General features: G+C 38.9%; 3 protein-coding genes across 4 annotated transcripts; 1 reads left to right on the top strand and 2 right to left on the bottom strand.

The window, feature by feature from the left end:
* Positions 1-1,573: 1,573 nt before the first annotated feature.
* Positions 1,574-8,746, bottom strand: atg3 (autophagy related 3). Its single transcript, XM_044013254.1, has 12 exons — positions 8,520-8,746; positions 8,194-8,235; positions 7,946-7,995; positions 7,279-7,349; positions 6,816-6,923; positions 6,351-6,403; positions 6,103-6,199; positions 5,981-6,015; positions 5,721-5,873; positions 4,858-4,985; positions 4,664-4,732; positions 1,574-4,408 (listed from the first exon to the last, which is right to left on the bottom strand). The coding sequence occupies exons 1-12, from the start codon at positions 8,589-8,591 to the stop codon at positions 4,327-4,329; spliced, it is 960 nt and encodes a 319-aa protein (XP_043869189.1). The 5' UTR covers positions 8,592-8,746; the 3' UTR covers positions 1,574-4,326.
* A 217-nt stretch (positions 8,747-8,963) lies between these two features.
* On the top strand, positions 8,964-14,328 carry cars2 (cysteinyl-tRNA synthetase 2, mitochondrial). 2 transcript variants are annotated; one of them, XM_044013235.1, is made up of 15 exons: positions 8,964-9,420; positions 9,510-9,560; positions 9,654-9,771; positions 10,391-10,462; positions 10,637-10,742; positions 10,841-10,921; positions 11,006-11,135; positions 11,401-11,534; positions 11,729-11,796; positions 11,911-11,977; positions 12,161-12,299; positions 12,559-12,682; positions 13,065-13,163; positions 13,269-13,460; positions 13,551-14,328. In XM_044013235.1, the coding sequence occupies exons 1-15, from the start codon at positions 9,200-9,202 to the stop codon at positions 13,635-13,637; spliced, it is 1,689 nt and encodes a 562-aa protein (XP_043869170.1). In that variant the 5' UTR covers positions 8,964-9,199; the 3' UTR covers positions 13,638-14,328. The 2 variants fall into 2 exon arrangements, with proteins under 2 accessions (XP_043869170.1, XP_043869177.1); XM_044013242.1 differs by having other exon boundaries at positions 13,272-13,460.
* On the bottom strand, positions 14,324-17,279 carry LOC122758877 (DDRGK domain-containing protein 1-like). The gene is made up of 8 exons (XM_044013266.1): positions 17,072-17,279; positions 16,137-16,283; positions 15,834-15,964; positions 15,647-15,748; positions 15,450-15,572; positions 15,322-15,360; positions 14,845-14,950; positions 14,324-14,720 (listed from the first exon to the last, which is right to left on the bottom strand). Exons 1-8 carry the CDS (start codon positions 17,157-17,159, stop codon positions 14,560-14,562), a joined length of 897 nt encoding a protein of 298 aa, XP_043869201.1. The 5' UTR covers positions 17,160-17,279; the 3' UTR covers positions 14,324-14,559.
* Between the last annotated feature and the right edge of the window lie 3,105 nt (positions 17,280-20,384).

Below are 20,384 nucleotides of genomic sequence, written 5' to 3' on the forward strand. Positions count from 1 at the left end.
TCCACCACTTGAAAAATAGAAAAATATATATTCATAAGTCATTCTTATGAGATACTCATAAGACTGCTCATAATACTCACTAATAAAGACTTACTATGTTTATGACTTATTAACTCATAATATGAGATACTTTTTTTCTTTTCTTTTCTTTTCTTTTTATACATTATATTTATTCAGATTTTCCAAAAGGATATAAAGCCATACAGAACTAATATTATTAAAAAGAAGAGATCTCTGAGAAATAGGAAAAGTGGTGGGCATACGGTACAATGAAAATACTGTTGCATCACTAATACATATCTCAGATGCTCAAGGATGAGGTGAGTGGCTCACTGTGGACTTGGTAGTAGGGACAGATAGTATCCAAACAGTACTATCTTTGGATCAGGTCTGAACTCACAATCATACATTTTAGAGAACCACTTGAATATTTTGCACCAGAAATTATACAGTTTTGAAAAGCCTTCAGCAGACTTACATAGATCACATAAGGGAAAGATAGTAGGATCATTTCTATTTCATGTAGTTTTGAATTGGATTAACTGATGTCTGACATTCACAGCCCAAATAATATCATCAATCTGTATCCCCCATCTCTTCCTCCCAAGCTGTCTTAATAGTGTGTGTCAAAATTCACCTGTTCTCCTTTAGTTGGGTAAATGAAGCCAACTGTTGAAATAATAATATAAATTGTCAATATAAATCTTTTATATTGACAATGCTTTTTAGCTTCCAGCTGTCAAAAGTTGCATCTGAGAGAGATGGAAAGAATGCATGGTTACGATAACCTGAAGCATGGATGGATGCACCTTGCAGTCTACAGCTCTTCCTGATTTGCTACCAAATTTTCAAGCAATTCAAAATGATTCAGTTTTTCACCTTTGTGTTTGCAGGCAGTCCAGGTGCTGAAAAAAGAAGTGTCTGGAATGAACTGTTTATGACGTCTTTCTTTTCAATGGCAACCCAAACAAGAGTGTCTATTGAGACCTCCATTTTTTAACCTTCCTTTCAGATTTGCCGCCCAGTAATAGTGCAGGAAGCATGACAGGCCCAACTTGTGTAGGTGAGTTTTTGACATTCCATGAGCTTTGAAGCCTCAGATAAAAGGCATGATTAAGGAATCTAGAGTTTTAAATAATGTCTTTATCAGGAAGATGCAGAGATTTTGAAAGAGGTAAAGGAGTGAGCAGAGTGACCATTTTGATAGCGTTTACATGACCTATCATAGAGAGGGAGGGTACGCCACTAATCAAGGAAAAAAGGAAATAAACTGCTTAAATGATGAATCAGAAAAGTAGTGGAGGATCGAAGCACCAGCTATACTGCTGCTTCTTATGGTTAGGGTCAAGAACCAGTGACATTGGTATCTATAATTCGAGTTAACTTCAGGATGAAATGTCAAAGTTTGAGTGCATTTGGCAGCATTTACCAAGTCTCTGAGAACAAAATATAAACTTATATTAGAAATAATCAGCTTGAAGAAATTAAATAATAATTGGCTGATGCCCAAATTATCACTCTAGTTAAGAGCCTTAAGATCATCAAACCCTCCATAAAAGAGACACAAAAATCATTCTGCTTGCAATATTTGGGAAACTCTTTATTGATAAATGTGCATTTCTTTAAAATGTTCAGGTGTCACCACTGAGCGTGTTACATCAGGACACTAGAGCAACAGGTAGTACAGAGAAAACGGTTAAATTCCATCGACAGACAACAGCAAAACTAAAGCAGGAAGCACTGAAGCTTAGAGTTCAGTTTAGTTGAGTAATGTCACTGTAATGATACAAATTCTGTTTGAGGTCACAGACAACCTTTAACAAAGAGTGTGCATCGATCGCATCACATTTGTACAAGCAGAGCTGATGCAGAAGAAATGTCTCAATGTTTGGACACAAGCTGCAGAGGAAGGAAGACGATTCACAGCTGGAAATGAAATACAGCTCATACGGTGACCACAAGAATCATACGTGAATGAAAAGAAAGAAGTCAACATATTCAGAGATTTAAGTATAAGACAAAATCGGCATGATAAGAGCCGATTCATAATCATGAGGTTCAGCCATGAGTGCCTTCTGAATACAAGCTATAAAGCATGGCAACAATACTGTATGTAGGCATGAGACGATTCATATTTTTACCATGAGTGAGTTAAATTTTCATTATCAGGATAATTGTGAATGATGAAAATCCTATATTATATTTCATATAAGTCGACATGGAATGATTAATATTTCATGTCATGACTATCTTAACCAAAATAATTGAGATTCATGATACAATTGCAATAAATATTCTTTTAAATCTTAAAAACAAATTGAAATCACTTTATATTTTGTTCTCAAACTGCATCACAAATACGACAGATATTTTAGCCACTTAAATGAAATAGTAACAATTTTCCCCATTTGCTATTATACCGAAAATAAAAATTAATTTCAATCAACTTAATGTGAGTGCCTTTTATTGTGTTTAATTAATTAATCTAAAATAATCCCATTCCGTACACACTACATACTATACAATATACATTCCGAGTGATTTATTTAAAGTGCCACAAGGGGGAGCCTGCATCTTTTCACTTTTGTCTTATTTTTGACTTAAAAATACTTGCAAAAAAATATGTATCTCATCAGTGTTGCCAAAAGAAATTTGCTTTTTGCAAAAATCTAAAGTTAAATGTTGTAGAGCTATTTTGAATTTAAAGCAGATTTTTACAATGATCGCAATAATAACCTGAATTATAATTAATTTGGTCAGAATAATATGTGACATGAAATTATCATTGTCATTGTGTCATTAATTCAAGAATATTTAATCAATGCTGCTGTAAGTTACAATAAATGATACACATTTTTTCCCAGTTGCCCACACCCAGCGGTTTGAAACACATCTTTCTGAATGCTTTCATAGTTGTACAAGAAAGGGGCAAACATGATGACAATGTTACAGTTATTTTTTGTTTTTTCAAACCTCATGTAAAGAACCACCATATACTACCTGCTCAGCCGCCAAACACCGGACCAGACAAAAGCTACAAGGAAAATCAGTACTAGACTTACATTCATCATTTGGACACATGACAGTTAATGCTTATGTCTGTACTTAAAACGGGCCATTTCTAATCTACAGTAATTCCTAACAACTCAGGGAGGTTAATTCACTTTCTGAACCAAACTCTGGAATAGGGAGCAGAGGGGCAGTGAGGAATGGCTGAGGTTTATGATCTCCTTAACAAGAACCTGGTGAGATCTAAACACATTGTGGTCATGGCATTAAAGGGATCGTTTTGGGTTTTTGAAGTGAGCTTGAATGAAGTCATGGCACATAGTCGCTGACACGGCTACCAGATTTTAGCCAATTAAGAACTGGCTCGTCTAATAAACTCTATTTCTGCTTAAGTCTAGAAAATGTTTGTTGCTTTAACTTGCCATTACTATAGACAGCCTTTTCCAACTGGAAATTGAAGTTTGTGAGGCTTTGTAAACCACACACTCCCCAGCACCAAGGTCCATGGAGAAAATCAGTCATTTTAACTTACAGCTCAAAGGAGTTGCTGATCCACTGCTGCCAAAATCAAAATCAAGTTCAAATGTGTTATTTGAACAACTTTGTTGTTTGTAAATCTTCATTCACATTTACCCAAGTGACACAAATTTACCAAACCAGACAGCAGTCGACCGGCAGCTCACAGCTCCTGTGTTCCCATGAGCTAAAAACAATGACCTATGGTTAGTTATCTGCACACAGTGTCATAACCCATCACATCACAACCACACTTAAAAAAAACCTGAACTATCCCATTAAAAGTGTAAAGAACCGTAAGACATACAGTCCATGTGTTGGGACACAGCCTCATCTGTAGACATTATTCCATAGTCAGATGAGTTTCATTAACTCAGTGTGCCTTGCACAGAGTTATGTTGTTATCCTGATTAGCTTCGTCACAAGTGGGAATAAAAAAACAAAATTCAATTCAAATTCTGACATATGTTGTTTTTATAACATGTTACATATATGTTAAATAAAAAGGTACAATGCAAGACTATCAGATGAAACAAAAAAACATCTTGCAAACTGATGTTACTTCTTCTTATAAGACTGGGTTTCATGGAAAACAAGACTGTGTCCCAAACTGTGAGACGCTTTCTTTAACAGACATATTTTGTCACATACCTTTAACATTCCCCATGTCCTGCACAAAGAGTCTCAGAGTAATACAAACACTCCACACAGTGGTTGCAGGATGAGCAGCCCACGCACAAACCCCCATCTTTTTCCCCATTATGCAGATGTTGTAACAGCTGAAGCTGAACACAGATGAAGCTACATGGTGAAGTGTCTCGTGTAGTCGTATTCTATTGTGGGAATGACCGCCTGAACAAACTTGAGGAAAATCAGAAGATACCTGGAAGTAATAGTTAAGGAAAAAAAACAAACAAACAGAAAGAAATATGATAGTGTTTTACAACACAGTAACAATGCCGATGTGATGAGCAATTTGTCGTTTTCAAATCGGCACAATGCAATTAGCAATTCTCAACGACTGCATTTTCTTATACATTGTGCCAAACGAGAAAGACAACAGCAGAAAGCTTCATTTGTTCATCAGTAAATGTTCACATAACAATTGAGATAAATAAGTTTTCATATGCAAGGATACATATGCACGCCCAGCTCTCCTCCTCCTTCTGCCACAGTCTCAATGATCTTCTTCATCACTTCAGCATGTCTGAAAGTCAAGGTCAGATTAGCCAGATCTTCCACAACAAAAGCTAAACACACATTTTCAAATAAATCAGTCAAACATGACAGTATGACATATGACTATATTTATTAATGTGAGATTAATCTCACCTGCAGGGGTGGACGGAGCACATGGCAGGTGGAGGGAGGTGGGGGTGGTTCTCGATGGTGACCGTCTTCTTCACGTGGTCCTGGCTAATGTCCTCGTACATCTGTTCTACTGTCAGTGGTTGCCTGTCCTGTGAGAAACCACAATAGCTTGATGAGCTGACATTTTGTGCCCCAGACTCTCAAAGCCATGTACTACAGCTTGAAGCAAAAGAATATCACTACATGAAAGCTTTACTACTACTTAAAAGGGATAGTTCAGGTTTTCAGAAGTGTGGTTATCCCTACAGATACAAGGCTAAAAAGATTTTAGCTACTGAACAAGAGGCACATTTAATAAAATCTTTGTCTGCTTAGGTCTTAGGAAATTATTCAGAGCTTTAGTTTGTTGCTAGACAGCAATTTTTTGACTGTAAAACTGAAGTTAGTTTCCATTGGTAAGCCATTTACTTCCTGCACCAAAGTTAAATGAAGACACAAATGAGTTGTGCCTTGGTTTTAAATAAGCAATATCTAATTTCTCTATTTGAAATCCTTATATTTTATTAAATCCTGATTTACTTAACATGTGACATAAACTCATTAAACAAGGCAACAGTGGACAAGCAACTCCTGTGTTCCCACAAGCTGAAAAGGCAAATTTTCTCTGTGAATTCTGGTGCAAGAAAGTGAGTTTTCAGCTGGAAAAGGCAGTCTAATAGCAAAATAAAGCGGCAATCATATTCTTAAGATATTGTTTTTTGTAGACTTAAGCAGGCAGTGGCTCAAATGTTTCCCCACTGGTGGCCCTGTTAGCACAAACTATGCATCATGCAACCACACTTCAAACAACTTAACTATCCCTTTAAAACCCATTCGATACATACTTCATCATATCCAAACAACCAGAGTCGAGGGGTCTGGTAGTATTTATCATATGTGATGTAGAGGTCATAGGTTCTAGTCTGAAGGATGGCATCCTCACTACCAGGCTCTGCTTTGGTTTTAGTGTCTACTATTTTACTGGTGTCCAGCGTCGCCTAGGAAACAGGAAATCAGTGTCAAGTAGCAGTTGAACTGATGTTTACTTCTATAAGATTATACAACAAATGATATTCTGCAATGTTTTGAGTTGTTTTTTTTTTACCTCATCTGTTTCCAACAGGCCACTTTCCTCGTATTCTGAAATAACAAAATTAAGAACATGAGACAGGTTGTTTGTGTTTAAAAATATCTGTTTTATTACTGCCACGGTATTAGTATGAATACCTTCCATATCTGCTGCTTCTTCATCCTCATCATCATCTTCATCATTGTCCCCAGCAGCAGCACAGCATGCTGCAGACTTAGCATTCATATTCTTGTCCTAAATCACATTTGTTTACGAATAAAAAAAACACAGGGGAAAACAATTATGTCTCATATTTTCAAAATTAAATCTGAAGGAGTGAAAAAAAAGTGGAGAAGAGCTGAATCTGGAATGTTATGGATTTCCCAATAAAATACACAAATCATACCTTGTTGTTGTCCAATGAAATTTCTCGTACAGCATCTGTGACTCCCAGCACACCTGCCGAAACACATTGATAGTATCTTTATAAAGTATCTATATAAACTTAATCAATTGTTTTCATCAATGCATTTATGATTTATGATATTTTAAAACAGATAGTTCTGGGTTTGATATTGTGGTTGTATGGGGATTTACATTTCTGTCAATGACTATTTGACGGTACCTCATACAATGAAGTTTCAAAAAACCTGAATTATCTCTTTAATGCATCCTGGGTATGCATTTACAGTCATTTATGTCAAGAAATGTGTTCAGGACCACATTTGAACGTGGTTTGAGTGATCAGAGCTGAAGAGTTCACATTTAATCTTAGAGCTGTACACTTGTCATAGCACCACTTAGGATGGTTTTCAACACCAGACCTAAATAAATCTCTGACATGGAAAACCTGATCTATGAGCAGCCCAACCTGAGTTGTGGTAAGTGTCCACCCATCCTCCGTCTCCATCGTCCTCCTCTATGATGGCTTCCAGCTCGTCTGAATATTCCATCTGTTTACAACGCTTGTAACAGGGAACTGCAACACCACAAACACAGATTCACAGAGGAGATGTTAACCACAAAACAGAAACAAGTAAAATGGGACAGAAACGCAGCAGATTGCCAAGATAACTTTGCTATACATGGGACATGTCTAGTTGTGATCATGCAGTTTTTCTGAGCAAAAATAATTGTGTTCACAATATTGTTGCAACACATGTAAAAGTATGCACCGAAGTCTTAAATAGCTCGAAAACACAAATGTCAATCACTTTAAATTACGTCCACGACCAACTTATTGTGAGTACTTTCTCCCTTGAGGTGAAACAAAATAGAATATTGTCCCATCCCTAATCAACAATAATAAATGAAGCAACAAATGCACTACTTACCATTGCGTGTCAGGAGAAACTGTTTATCCTGGGGCAAATATGGCTTCACCTTGACCTCTTCTCCTGTGGCCCTGTAGGGAGATGGATACATTACTATTTATCAGGCACGAGTTTCTAAGTCAATACTGCCTCCACAAAGTAAGTTTATGTTTTCACTGGCTTCTGTTGGTATGTTTGTCTGGCGCAGGACTACAAAAAAACACTGCTTCACAAACCTTGGAGAGGTGGGATATAGGCCTAAGAGGAACCCATTAAAGTTTGGTGCTGAAGTTTTTCTAGATACTAAATGCACTGGTCTTTACACAATACAATAACATTTGGATGTAAAGTTGTAGGAAAAACAGACCAAAACTCAATTTTGGGTTAGATGGAGGGTTGACCAGAGCCAAAAAACAGAGAGCATGGAGGAAACCCACGCACACACAGGGAGAGCTTCCATACTCCAGACAGTAAGGTCCCAGACTGGGAATTGTATCTAGCACCTTCTTGCTGTGTAAGTTTTAAATCTCATCAAAGCATTTGGAAAATAAATGTTGATATGATCTCAACAGGTAAGGCCAGGTAATGTCAGGCCTGATGACCACTCTGACAAACATCAACCATACTTTATAGAGTTTACAATGATGTTGTATACAAAGTATGGACACATTCCGTCGCAGACACTCACCATTTCCATGTGGGACAATGGTGAACCAAGTGGTCTCCAGCTGCTACAAACTACGACACAAAAAGAAAATGAAATTTTTTTTAAAAAATATAATATATATGTATACATATATATATATATATATATATATATATATATATATATATATATATATATATATATATATATATATAATGTCTGCATATTTCCAGTATGCTAATATGCTAATAAAACACATGATCCAGATTTGTGTATGAATGTGTTCTCACCTCTTCTGGTGTAATGACTCCAGTCTCTTTAAATTTGGATTCCTGTGATTGATAAAAAACAAACAAAAAGAAAGTCAGAGGGGAGTCTGGGGTTGTAGCATTAACATTAAATTGTAAGCAGAAGTTGAGTACTATACAGAAAAGACAGGTCGAAATTCCTGAATATCAGCTCTTATCTATATAGCCATTGAGATTACAGTAATTAAGGTGAACAGTGTACATGTTTATGCTATGGTAAAACAGTACACATCACTGCTGCTCTGTTTATGACAGCTTATACAAGCCAACACCTATCAACAAGCTAGCTCCTGCAACGTTAACTTTACCTTCAGCACAGGAGTGAGAAACTCGGCCACACCGAGCGCCGTTCCTTTCACCGTGTTTATCACGTTCTGCATTTTCTTCAGTCTCCTGTGAATAAAAAGGTAGTTTCTTCGTTTTCTTCCTTAAAAAGAAACACACCCGGTGAAAACAGAAGTCGGTGAGTTATTTGGCCATATCTGCCCACAAGCAAGAGCGAATCATATGATACGCGCGAACATTTCCGGTATCAGTCTCTCGCGAGAACTATGGGAATGACATAAGTGGCATAAAGTGGCATACAAGCAGAGAAATATAAACCGCATATGGCAATTCATACTAGTCACAATTAAGTTATGACGAGTTAAAATTAAGTCACAGATATCTGTTATGGTCTTTCCACATAGTCAAACTTGGTGATGAAATGTTAAAAAGGATTCTTCCCACATCCGCTTCAAAACGCGAAATCTGACTGATTTGTCCAAAGGGGCACCTGTCAAAACATTTTGGCGCAAGATGGCGGCCTCCTTTGACTTGCTGAAAATACATATATGAGGTTTATTCAAAACTGTTGAATGTAACGCGATTATGAACGTATACGAACTTCTTTATGGCTGGTAACTTCAACCCTCGAAGTTTACACACTTGTACGAAAAAGACCTGCTGTTTGCTGACGTCGGCTAGGCTAGGCTAGTCAGGTGTCACTATGTTGTGGGGACACTCGTTGAGGACGGTGTCGGGGAAAGCCATTGTTCTCTGCAGGATTTTCAACAGAGCTCGGTCAGTCAGACATAGCAGCTCCTGCTGCGGTGTGTCAGGGAAGAAATGGGTGAGACCCATCGGGTTTGACACGGGTGTGGAAGCTTTCAACAGCCTGACCAAACAGAAAGAGCCGCTCATTCTGGCGAGAGAGGGAGTAGCTACCTGGTATATGACACAAACTGGATATGATTCATATTTGCCTCACATTGAAAGCTGAATATCAATGTTACACAGTCATGTCCTGTGTTCCTCAGGTATAGCTGTGGACCCACCGTGTACGATCATGCTCATCTGGGTCATGCATGGTAAACACATACACTAAGATTTTGTTCCATACAAATCAAGCATGGCTGAAATTAACAGGTGTACTGTACATGTGTGTATGTGTCTTGTCACAGCTCTTATGTCAGGTTTGACATCCTGCAGAGGGTTCTGTCCCGGCTGTTTGGCATCACTGTCATTCACGCCATGGTGATCACTGACATAGATGATAAAATTATCAAAAGAAGCTGGGAGGTGAGATCACAACAACATTCAGCGCTGAATGTGCTGTGTGCGCCCCCCCTTTGCCATGAACCAGCATAAGACCTGGAGGCTTGTTCTCACTAAATAGAAGGCTGCCAAACAAGGAAGAGCACATTTTAACTAGTTAACTAAAGGTTTATCTAACCAGGACATTTCCGGCAGGCTGTACCAGCCATTCAACTTTGATCAGTGTATCAAAGTTTTACAATCTGTTAAAAGCCAAAAGAGTTGTGAGAATGTGCTACAATCAATTTACATTCAGTCCACAGAAGATCTTTAGGAAGAATCAAGGAATGAGGACAAGGATTAAAAAGATATTATTATTATTATTATTATTGAAAGACAGGAAATGTGAATACTGAAGTTGGAAATGTTGATGCAGCATCCACAACTATTAAAAGTCTAATGGTGAGATAAAGTAGGTGACACCTTCTGAAGATATCATATTCTTGAGAGGATTTTATTTGGTGAGCCTTTTTTAAAGACTAAAATCTGTTTTGCCTTCTTGTCTCATGCTGGTTATCATTGCAGGGGGTGCTTAAAACCGGTACTGACACTTTGATTTTAAGTCAGTTGTTTATTCTAAGAAAGTGTATTTCTTGCTCTACAGGAAAATGTATCGCCAACTGTTATAGCCAGAATGTATGAGGAGGAATTCAAGAGGGACATGCTGTCCTTAAAGGTTTGTCTTTATGAGGTTTGATTCAAGGCTTTGTTGATAAAAACACATCAAACACACAAAAAGCATCATAATCTAATTTTAATACATCAGAATGCTCAAGTTTTACTGGCCTGTCATGTCTGGAAGTAAACCATTGATATAAATAGATCTTCCTGTACTGTTGTTGTTTTTGAGGTGATTCCTCCTGCTGTGTATTTAAGAGTCACTGAGAACGTACATCACATTATCGCATTCATTGAAGGGATAATCAAAAATGGACACGCCTACGCTACAAAAGAAGGTGAACATTAAGCAGCTTGTGATTTGTCATTTAATAAAACAAATTGCTGCCATGTGCACCATGGCTGAATGAACATTTGTGTTTGTCTCTGGTTGCAGGCGATGTGTATTTTGACATTCAGTCCATTGGTGATCGTTATGGCAAGTTTGTCAAAGCTGCGGACTTGCAGGAAGAATCTGGTAAGTATTTGACATTCCACACTTTGCTTTTGGCCAATGCAAATTGTGATTACCGGCACTGCTTGCTCTGAATTGGTTCTCCAGGCACATCATACAAACGAGACTCGAGGGATTTTGCTCTGTGGAAACATTCCAAACCTCAAGAACCATTCTGGGACTCTCCGTGGGGCAGAGGAAGACCTGGCTGGCACATTGAATGCTCAACCATAGCTAGGTTTGGACACACATTACTCTCACTGAAAATAAGGTTGCGAGTGGCAATATCCTAGAACACAGCACACAGGAGTTGTTGATCCACTGTTGCCTCCATTAGTAAATTCAAATGTGTTACAGTATTTTGAGAATTCAGTATTTGAAATCCTTTGTTCAGATTTGTCCGATTGACACAAACTTAATTGCGGCAGCAGTATACCAGCATTTCCTTTGTCCCTGTGAGCTAAAAATGCTGATTATCTCTCTTTTGTGCGTGTTACTTTTAGCTGTTTGTTTGGGAGTCAGCTGGACATACACTCTGGAGGTATTGACCTGGCTTTTCCTCACCATGAGAATGAGATAGCTCAGAGTGAAGCCTTTCACCAGTGTGACCAGTGGGCTCACTACTTTTTCCACTCAGGTAAATCCACCATCACATGTTATTAGACCTATGTAAACGTTTCCCCATGTGGGAGAGGCTTTTTGTAAGATGAATACTTTTGTTTTCTAACACATATTTTCCAACCAATTCTCTATTTCTGAATAGTTTTATAAGGTTTCCAGGCTGAGATTTTCTGTTTTGATATGTTTACCTAATATGTTGTCTTTTTTCAGGTCACCTACACCTGAAAGGCAGTGCAGAAAAAATGTCTAAATCTTTGAAGAACTATATCACTATAAAGGTACAGTCGATGTGAGATACTTGTCACCACTTTATTTCAAACAAAACACCTGCATTTTGTATATTAAATGTTGATGTCGATGTTTATGATTCAACTTCTTGTTTATTGTGTCAGGATTTCCTGCAGACCTACACTGCCAATGAGTTCCGCATGTTTTGTCTGTTGACAAAATACAGATCAGGTGGGGAAAACATAAACATAATGCAGTTTTATCTTGTTGCTATATGGACTTTTCAAACTGGAAAATTCTCTTTCTACACTACTCCCCACACCAAAGTCCATTGAGAAATTAAGTGATTTTTACGTCACGGCTAAATGCTGAGCTTCACTAGAATATCCCAGATGTCCTGTGGTTTTTCTACAGCTATAGACTACAGTGACCGTAGCATGGTGGCAGCTCGGACCTCACTGGGAACCATCAACACCTTCATTCACGATGCTCAGGCCTACATGAAGGGGCAGCTGAAGTGTTCTCCTGTACAGGAAGCTGTTCTGTGGGATAGGTAGGAGCTCTCCTCATCATAATATCAGATTTTCACATGAAATTGTATCTGTATATTTTGAAGGCATGGTTTACATCAGTAGTTCCCAAACATTTCAGCTGGCTCACCCCTAAAACAATACAAACTTGGCATACAACTGAAACTGTCAATCTATTGGGTCAAAGATAATCATATTTTTACTGATACCAACACTTAAAATAAATACATGCTCCATCTTTCATATTGATTTGTTTCCTCTGACAGAGTTTGTGTTTTTCAGGTTGGCTGAGACTAAATCCAGCGTTCTGAAATCTCTGGCAGATGACTTTGATACACACACTGCCATCAGCGCTGTGATGAATCTGGTTTATCATGGAAACTGCCAGTTGCAGCCAGTGTCCTCTGTGGGTTCACAGTCTCTCTTACTGTATATTTGTTGATTTTTATCCTCACACTGTGTTTAAAGCTAAAGGAATATAATGAATTCATTTTGTGGTCCATAAAATGTATGAAAATTGTGAAAAACCTTGAAATGTTTCCCAAACCTCAGAATGATGACATCCTTAAAGGTCTTTGTTTTGATCAAATACCAACGATAAGGGACCAAAGACACCACAACTTACTCACATTTTGGAAACTGAAAACAAATGGAATATAAACTTAATGGAATAGATGGGGATTACTAAATTATTAATTGTTGCAGTCCTTGACTAATTATCGCTTAAAGGTTCTGTTACCATGTGACCAAGGTATAGCACTGAAGTGTGTGTGTGTGTGTTTGGTCAGTGTGATGGTGCGGCTCGCAGCCCAGCAGTGTTCGGAGCAATGGTCAGCTACATAAGAGACGTCTTGGATATTTTTGGGATCGATCTGCTTCATAGCAAGGTCGGAGCACATGGATTAAATGCACTTATTAGTTGATTAGGGAGTTGTTTTTAACTCTGCACACTCAAACAAGTTTTCTGTTCGCTGTTCCTCCGTCATGTACAGCAGGAGAATGTACAAAGTAGTGATGAAAATCTGCAGGGCATTGTGGAGCAGTTGACTCATTTTCGAAGTGAAGTCCGATCGTTGGCACTCGCTCATCGCAAAGATGCGGCCACTGCGTCCCTCAGAACGCCTCTCCTCAAAGCCTGCGACACCCTCAGGAATGACCTGGCACCATTGGGAGTTACGATAAAGGTATCCAAATAAAAGCTTTGTTTCTCTTCTTAAAAATAAAATCTCCATTCATGTTCATTTGGAGGCTGAAGTGTTTCGTGTTGATTACAGGATAGAGGAGCCACCTCTACATGGGAGATGACTGAGAGGAAACAAAGTCGGAGTGGACATGATGAAAGCCAGGACACATCCAGCTGAATTCTAGCACAAGGCTTTAAATGAATTAAGAAAAAAGTCGTGGCCTCACAACCAGTCTGAGACATGGAGGCTCGCTCTCATCAAAAACATGGACTGTAAATGATCTTCTTTGTAATATAAACTTAATTAATGCAAAAGATTTATTGTTCCTGTTGGAACAAAGGCCTTTCATGTGCTCTACGTTTGTGAGTGGGTTATTTCCAGGTTCTCCGGTTTCCTCCCACAGTCCAAAAATACGAGTAAATTGGTCACTATTAATTGACTGTAAGTGTGATGTGAGGGTGAATGGTTGTTTGTCTCTATATGTAGCCCTGCGATGGACTGGCAAACTGTCCAGGGTGTACTCTGCCTATCGCCCTCTGTCAGCTGAGACACAGCACCCCACAACCCTCCTGTGGAAGATAAAGTGGTAGAAAATTGATGGATTTAAGAAAAATAAAAGTTGTTAAAACAACTGCACTGTTTGTCTGTCACAGAGGGAAGATTTTACCAAAATAAAAGCATCACATTAAAAGCAAACGTGGTGAAATATAATCATGAGGGAAATGTGAATGTTTGTTGGGCTCAGCTCATAGGTGTACAAATATAGTACTACTATAGTATGATAGGAGTCGTATAAGTAGGACTACTTATGACATTGCCATCAAATTTTGTATCACTGAACAAGATTAAAATAAGAATCAAACTTTCATTGTTGCTCATATTTTTTCATGTTAACTTTAAGTCTTACACTGTCAGATTTTCTTTTCTTTTTTTTTTACATGAATCAAAAATAAAACCTGACAAGGTTGCTTCCCTACGTAACAACATTTCATAATAGCAGATGAACAGTTCATCGCACACTTTTCACAAAGGGTGTAGCAACATCTTCCCGCTGTTGGGAGTGCAGATGATTGTAAAACTGTCAATAGTCCAATGTTTATCAGGCGGCGCTGCTGCTCTCTGGCACCAGGTTGATGAGAGAATTGCTGGCCTGAGCCAGTTCTGTGATGGACACTCTACCTCTCTGTCTGATGAACTGAGCCACTGAGTCCAACTCCTCTGGAGTGATGAAGATGAACTTCCCCCTGTCATCAATCACTCCTGCACAAAAAATGTACAAAGACAGTATAATAGTCTGTTTATAAACCACTCTTCTAGGCTTGATGTCCATTTAGTCATTTAGGGGTTGACATAAAAGGAACACTCCTGCCTATTTTACACTGACCTGTGAGGGAGCCCTCAGCCAGCAGGTCCTGCAGTCTGGCAATAGCATCCTGCGTCCTCATCCCAAAGTGAGAAGCCAAGTCCTCCAGGAGAACCACCTTATTGCTCTGCGGGACAGAGGGACAGTGTTTTCTTTCAGTAAACTCTTACTTGGATTTTGTAGTGTGATTGTATGAGGTACTGTGCTGGAAACCACAAAAACACAAAGGCTGACTCTCAGTGAAAACATGGCTATCTGTGTCAGGTTAAGCCAAAGTATCTTAGGAAAATGTTTATGAAGTTTATTTTACTCATTTTGATTTGGAAATAGAACACTTCACTTTCATTTATAAAAAATATTTATCTTTGACCTTGATCTAATTGTGAGGCCAGTGGAGAGGCACAGCTCTATGGGTCAGTGCTTCATACTACCACACTCAGGAAAAAAAAGAACTAACCCTAAAACAGTAAAGAATGTAGAGTGGCGAGTCAGACTCACCTCAATGTACTGGATGAATTCCTGCAGAAGGTTGCGTGACTGCAAGTAAAGAACACAAACATTTTATTATGTCATTCTTTATTAGAAATTAATATTAACATTCGTTCTTGTGCTGATAATCATCTGACCTGGTCCTCAGAGAGCTGCTCCTCTTCTCCTTGGTCCTCAACGACGAAAGATGCTTTGAGTTTTAAGTACTCCTCCTCCTCCCGTCGCTCCTGCTCCTCTTTTGCTCGACGCTCATCCTCCTCCTGTGACAAATTCCAGCACAGAGAGTCAGTGGAGGGGGACTAATAAGTCAAGGAGTGAGAAGGCTGAGTGTCACCTGTTTCTCTTCCAGCAGCCGCTCCCTCTTGTCTTTCTCTCGTTTATCCTGCTCCCTTAGCTCCTGCATCCTCTTCCTCTCCTCCCGCTCCTCCATTTCAGCCTAGAGATAAAAACCACATCATCACACAGATACCCATGTCCAGTGTGACCAGTTCAGAAACAGTGCACTTATATTCTTCTCTCACCTCCCTCTGGGCTTTCTTGGCTTGCTTTTCTTCTAGCTTCCTTTGCTTTTTGGCGCCAACCTTCGCTGTCGGCTGGAAGTTCTGCTGCTGCTGCTCCTCCTCCTCCTCTTCTTCCTCAACAACTTCGTCCTCTGAAATCAACAGCACAAGCCATGCATCACACATTGCATTCACATCTGTTAAATCTCTAGGAGTGAGCCTATAGATCAAATTCATTCTTCCCTGTGTCTCCACTGGCAGTAAGCCATTAACTATCCCTTTCAGGACAGCATGTAAACAAAAAAAATCCCTCGGAGTGCCTACCATGCTCCACAGCTTCTATCTGTGGTCGTCTGGCCATCACAGTAGCGAGGTTCCTCCTCCGACGGGGCATACCTGCTCCTCGCTCTTCCGCCACTTGCTGTGGGCGTCCCACTGCCCGGACAACATCCCGCTGCTGCTCCTCATCAGCTGAGCACACAACATTACACCAATCATGAAGATATATTCACAGCAAATATTTCAAACTGACCAGATGTTTCAAATGGTATCAGTTAATGCCCTGAACTTCATGCCAATTTAAATTGTCCTTTTAACCTAGAAGTTATTAACATTAACTGTGATGCATCCCCTTTAGCGATATTTTTTAAAAAAAAAGAATGTATCTTTATTTATTTGGAGATCATCTTCAAAAGCATATATTCTATTTTCCAGATTGTATTAGGAGATGTTGATTAATGTATATTCACTATGCCAAAAGAGCCATGGCTATTGATACTTGATTGATACAAGGTTAATATCTAGGTTATTATTCTATATATATATGTATAGATATAGATATCAAATATATACTTCTATTCTCCAATGTTCATATGCACACTCAATACTTATGTAACTTCAGAGATAAGGTAAGGAAAAATGGCTTTCAGAATCACATTATTTGATAATGTTGTACATTGTGTTGTTGATTTCCGTAAAAGTATTTCCGTTTTACGACAGTCAGTACCAGCAGCTTCCGTAGTTTGACAGCTGACGTAGCCTGAAGTGGCAGTTAACAAGTTAGCTATATCACTGTCGTTTCTTTTTTCTGCTTGAATATAAACTGCATTACTTTTCAATACACATACAAAACAGTGCGTCTAACAGATTAACGCGCAAGTGTTACAGAGTTTATGTAAAAGCAGCTTAAAAGACGCTATGTTAACAGCATTTAGCTCAGCAGCAGTGTGCGTGTGTGTATGTGTGTGTAAGCGCCTCACCCTCCTGTGTTTTCCTCCGCACCCTCAGCACAAACACAATGAGGACAATGAGGAGAGCAGCGGCGCACAGATACAGCGTTACATCCATGTCTGCTCCTCTTCTAACGCTTTACTTTCAGAACGTGTCGACGTTTCTTCACCTCTTATTCTACTTCACTCATAACATCCCCTGCTTCTACTTCTTTCTTGAGTCGTAAAAGCAGTAGGCAAATTAGTTTTATTATTGCATTACCGCCACCTACTGGGCTGGAGTGTAGCGCAATCAATTGCTGGAAAAGTAAAAATAATAACTAGAAAATGCATTTTCTGCAGAAAATACTGTTGGGACGTAATGCTGAATGCTCATGCTTCTGCCTTTGATGTGTGTTCGATCGTTGAATAATATGCATGCATTTGTTATTATTATTATAAACGAAAATAGTAGTTGGGAATCTCTGACTCTGAATTACTTACTAACTAAACTCTTTTTAATTTCTCTGTTAATCAGATACACAGCTCAATTACCTGGTGAATTGTCATTTTTAATTAATATATCCGTTTCATATATTTTAACCCGACATTAAAAGAGGAAATATTATAAAAACAATGTAAACAGTCAATATCTACATCATTAAAAACATTAATGAATTCATGTGTGGCCCCCTGACAATGGCCGATTGGAAAGATTTCTAGATTTCTGCAAAAACATTTGTTTTTTTTATAGAAAAAAAGTGTCTACATAAACAAAAAGACATGCAACCTCTGCAGATCTCTGATAATTCATCATGTGAGGCAGTGTGTCCTACCCCCACGTAACACGCAGTGTAGCTTGACAGACACTAGATGGCAAGCATGTTGCCCTTGCAGACATCTCGTCTGCTGACACATGATTAATATGGTACATGGTGTGAAAAGCCTACCTCTCTCTCTCGCTCTCTCTCTCCTGCAAGTGGACCAGCTGAACCTCATCCATCAAGCAAGAAAGAGGATCATGCACAGCACAGCGATTCATAATGAACCACACCTGAGATCATCAACTACTACTCAGTTAAATGCTGGAACAGAATTGCAACCATAAATATGGTCAGAGCAAAAGACAACTATGGACTTTTCAAAAGGTTTAAATCTTAAGAATCAATTAGACACAACCCTAAGATATCATAGATATAAGCAAGAATATATTTTATGAGGTGACCCTTTAGCTGAGTGTCTATATGTTGCTGATATGACTGATATGTATAAGTTCCTCATACAACCACAAACCAGAAGTATCCCTTTAATGGCAGTGCTTCCAGGATGAAGACACTTGTGATGGAACAAACATGCAGTGTGAGTGGAAAGAGACACCGTGAGCAGGTGTTACATCATCATGTGCGTGAATGTGGGGTAGTGACGTGCACTGAGCTCATTCTCTGCGTCCGCAGCAGGAGCTAAAAAAAATGTCCCTGTCAGCTATTTTTTCTTTTTTTTTCAGAGTCAGAGAGAGAACACAGTTGAGAGCAAATGAAAGTGAGGACGGTTTAATAACATAATCCTTTCACCAAGAGAAGGATGTGAAACTCCACCAACTATGACGGTACTTTTCCATCAACAGTGACATCTGGAGGACACAGACTCCTTCTGGATCACCCGCTACAATCTGACAATCCCTCTCCCTCTGTGTGTCTTCTTTCTTGTCCATGGAAATGTTTTGTTGCTGCTGACAACACTTTCCATTCATTATGCTGGTATGTGTGTGTCAGTATTATGTTTTACTTTTGAGTTGTAACTGATTCCCATTTTAGATTCCACGTTATTGGGCTGCATTGAAAAATGCTCTGTCGGCAGTTGAAGGTGAGAACTCAAAGGACACTACATCTGCAGCACTTACTTCCTGGTTCTCTGCTCAGGTGATCTATGAGGGGGAGGACAGTCTATACTCCACTCCTCTTGTGGGATGGCCTTGCAGAGGAACGTTGCAATATACTATAGAAAAAGTCCACTTTCCCCCTTCTTCTAACCTCCAGAGGTCAGTGTGGCCTCAGTCCCACGTGATGCAAGTTAGGATATCATCTGCTCAGCTCAGTGTCACAGCAGGCTGTGCAGGTGCAGCAAAAGAGGAGGAAGCAGAATTGAGAAAGTGGGCTGGACAGGAAGAGGAAGTCAGGAAGAGCTGCAGGGACAAGGTGACTTCTGTGCAGAGGGAGGAAAAATGGCTGTGTTAGTGAGAGAAACCAGAATAAAGTTACACACACACGCACACACACAAGTGCAGCATCTCAGGGAATCAACACATCTAACATACACTCACCATCCATTTTATTAGGTACACCTTTCCAGAGGGTCATTATTGGCCAATCACATGGCTGCAACTCAATGCACGTTTTAAGACATGGTCGAGATGAGTTAGCAGCCCAGTGAGGTCGTCATCACCGACTGCACTGTACACGCCCAACCAATGTTATTCTATTATTAATAAGTGATAATCCACAGCGATAATATTGCTAATAAAGATAACACACTAACTGAAACACAATAGGATCAGTTGTGGACATTAGTCACTTTTCTGTGATGACATTAAAACAGACTGGGCGTGTACCAACAGATGGAAGGGAATGTGCGCTGGAAGAAGGTCAAACAAAAACACAAAAGAGCAAATTACCTCAACAGTTTATTTTATTCACTTAAATTGCTTTTATTTAAATGTTATTACACTCTGTGCAGACGTAGCTGCACATGCAAGGTTGTTTGGTTTTTTTTCACTCCCATGTGACCTTGGTGGGATCAGTACTTCATGAGTCAGATGATGACCTTTTAGAACTGGTTGTCCAAAGTTCAAGGTCAACAGAAATATTGTCTAAAAAACACACTTTCTGAAACACAAATGGATCAGATTTTTTCACTTTTCACTTATTCATTTGAAGCTATATGTGATGAAGGTCACACTAAAGCCAATAGGACTATAGACCTGCTATTAGAATGTGCTTCATATGTTATGTGTTTTTTGTTTTATTCTGTATGAAAGCGCAAAAATTACAATAGGTGAATGTCATATGTTTTCATCTGTATAATGTATGAAAAGTATTATATAGTTCTCTTAATTTGTATTTCACTTGCGTGGAGACCAATATGTAATTTATTAAAAATGGCATTAACTAATAATAGAAAATTCAAATAAAATATATATTTATTTTCATGTGGTGAAACCATGACTTCATGACATTGTGATGAATGTCTTTTCTCTATCCTCTGTGTAACTGTCTGTGTGTGTGTGTGTATGAAGGACAGCTCCAGCCTCATATTAACACCTGCTGAAAGGCAGAGAGACACAGTGAGTCTACCTGCAGCCATGATG

The sequence above is a fragment of the Solea senegalensis genome, linkage group LG2, assembly GCF_019176455.1.
Source record: "Solea senegalensis isolate Sse05_10M linkage group LG2, IFAPA_SoseM_1, whole genome shotgun sequence".
NCBI classification, from domain to species: domain Eukaryota; kingdom Metazoa; phylum Chordata; class Actinopteri; order Pleuronectiformes; family Soleidae; genus Solea; species Solea senegalensis.

Bases quoted from the DNA above. Each gene is read 5' to 3' on its own strand.
- LOC122758877 (XM_044013266.1), bottom strand. From the start codon at position 17,159: ATGGATGTAACGCTGTATCTGTGCGCCGCTGCTCTCCTCATTGTCCTC. The intron at 15,749-15,833 runs GTGAGAGAAGAA...TTTTATCTCTAG, and splicing joins CCAAGAAAGCCCAGAGGGAG to GCTGAAATGGAGGAGCGGGA. The intron at 15,573-15,646 runs GTGACACTCAGC...AATTTGTCACAG, and splicing joins GGCTGCTGGAAGAGAAACAG to GAGGAGGATGAGCGTCGAGC.
- cars2 (XM_044013235.1), top strand. From the start codon at position 9,200: ATGTTGTGGGGACACTCGTTGAGGACGGTGTCGGGGAAAGCCATTGTT. The intron at 9,772-10,390 runs GTGAGATCACAA...CTTGCTCTACAG, and splicing joins TTATCAAAAGAAGCTGGGAG to GAAAATGTATCGCCAACTGT. The intron at 10,743-10,840 runs GTGAACATTAAG...CTCTGGTTGCAG, and splicing joins CGCCTACGCTACAAAAGAAG to GCGATGTGTATTTTGACATT.
- atg3 (XM_044013254.1), bottom strand. From the start codon at position 8,591: ATGCAGAACGTGATAAACACGGTGAAAGGAACGGCGCTCGGTGTGGCC. The intron at 7,350-7,945 runs GTGAGTGTCTGC...ATCTCCCTACAG, and splicing joins CATTGTCCCACATGGAAATG to GGCCACAGGAGAAGAGGTCA. The intron at 6,924-7,278 runs GTAAGTAGTGCA...GTGGTGTTGCAG, and splicing joins GTTTCTCCTGACACGCAATG to TTCCCTGTTACAAGCGTTGT.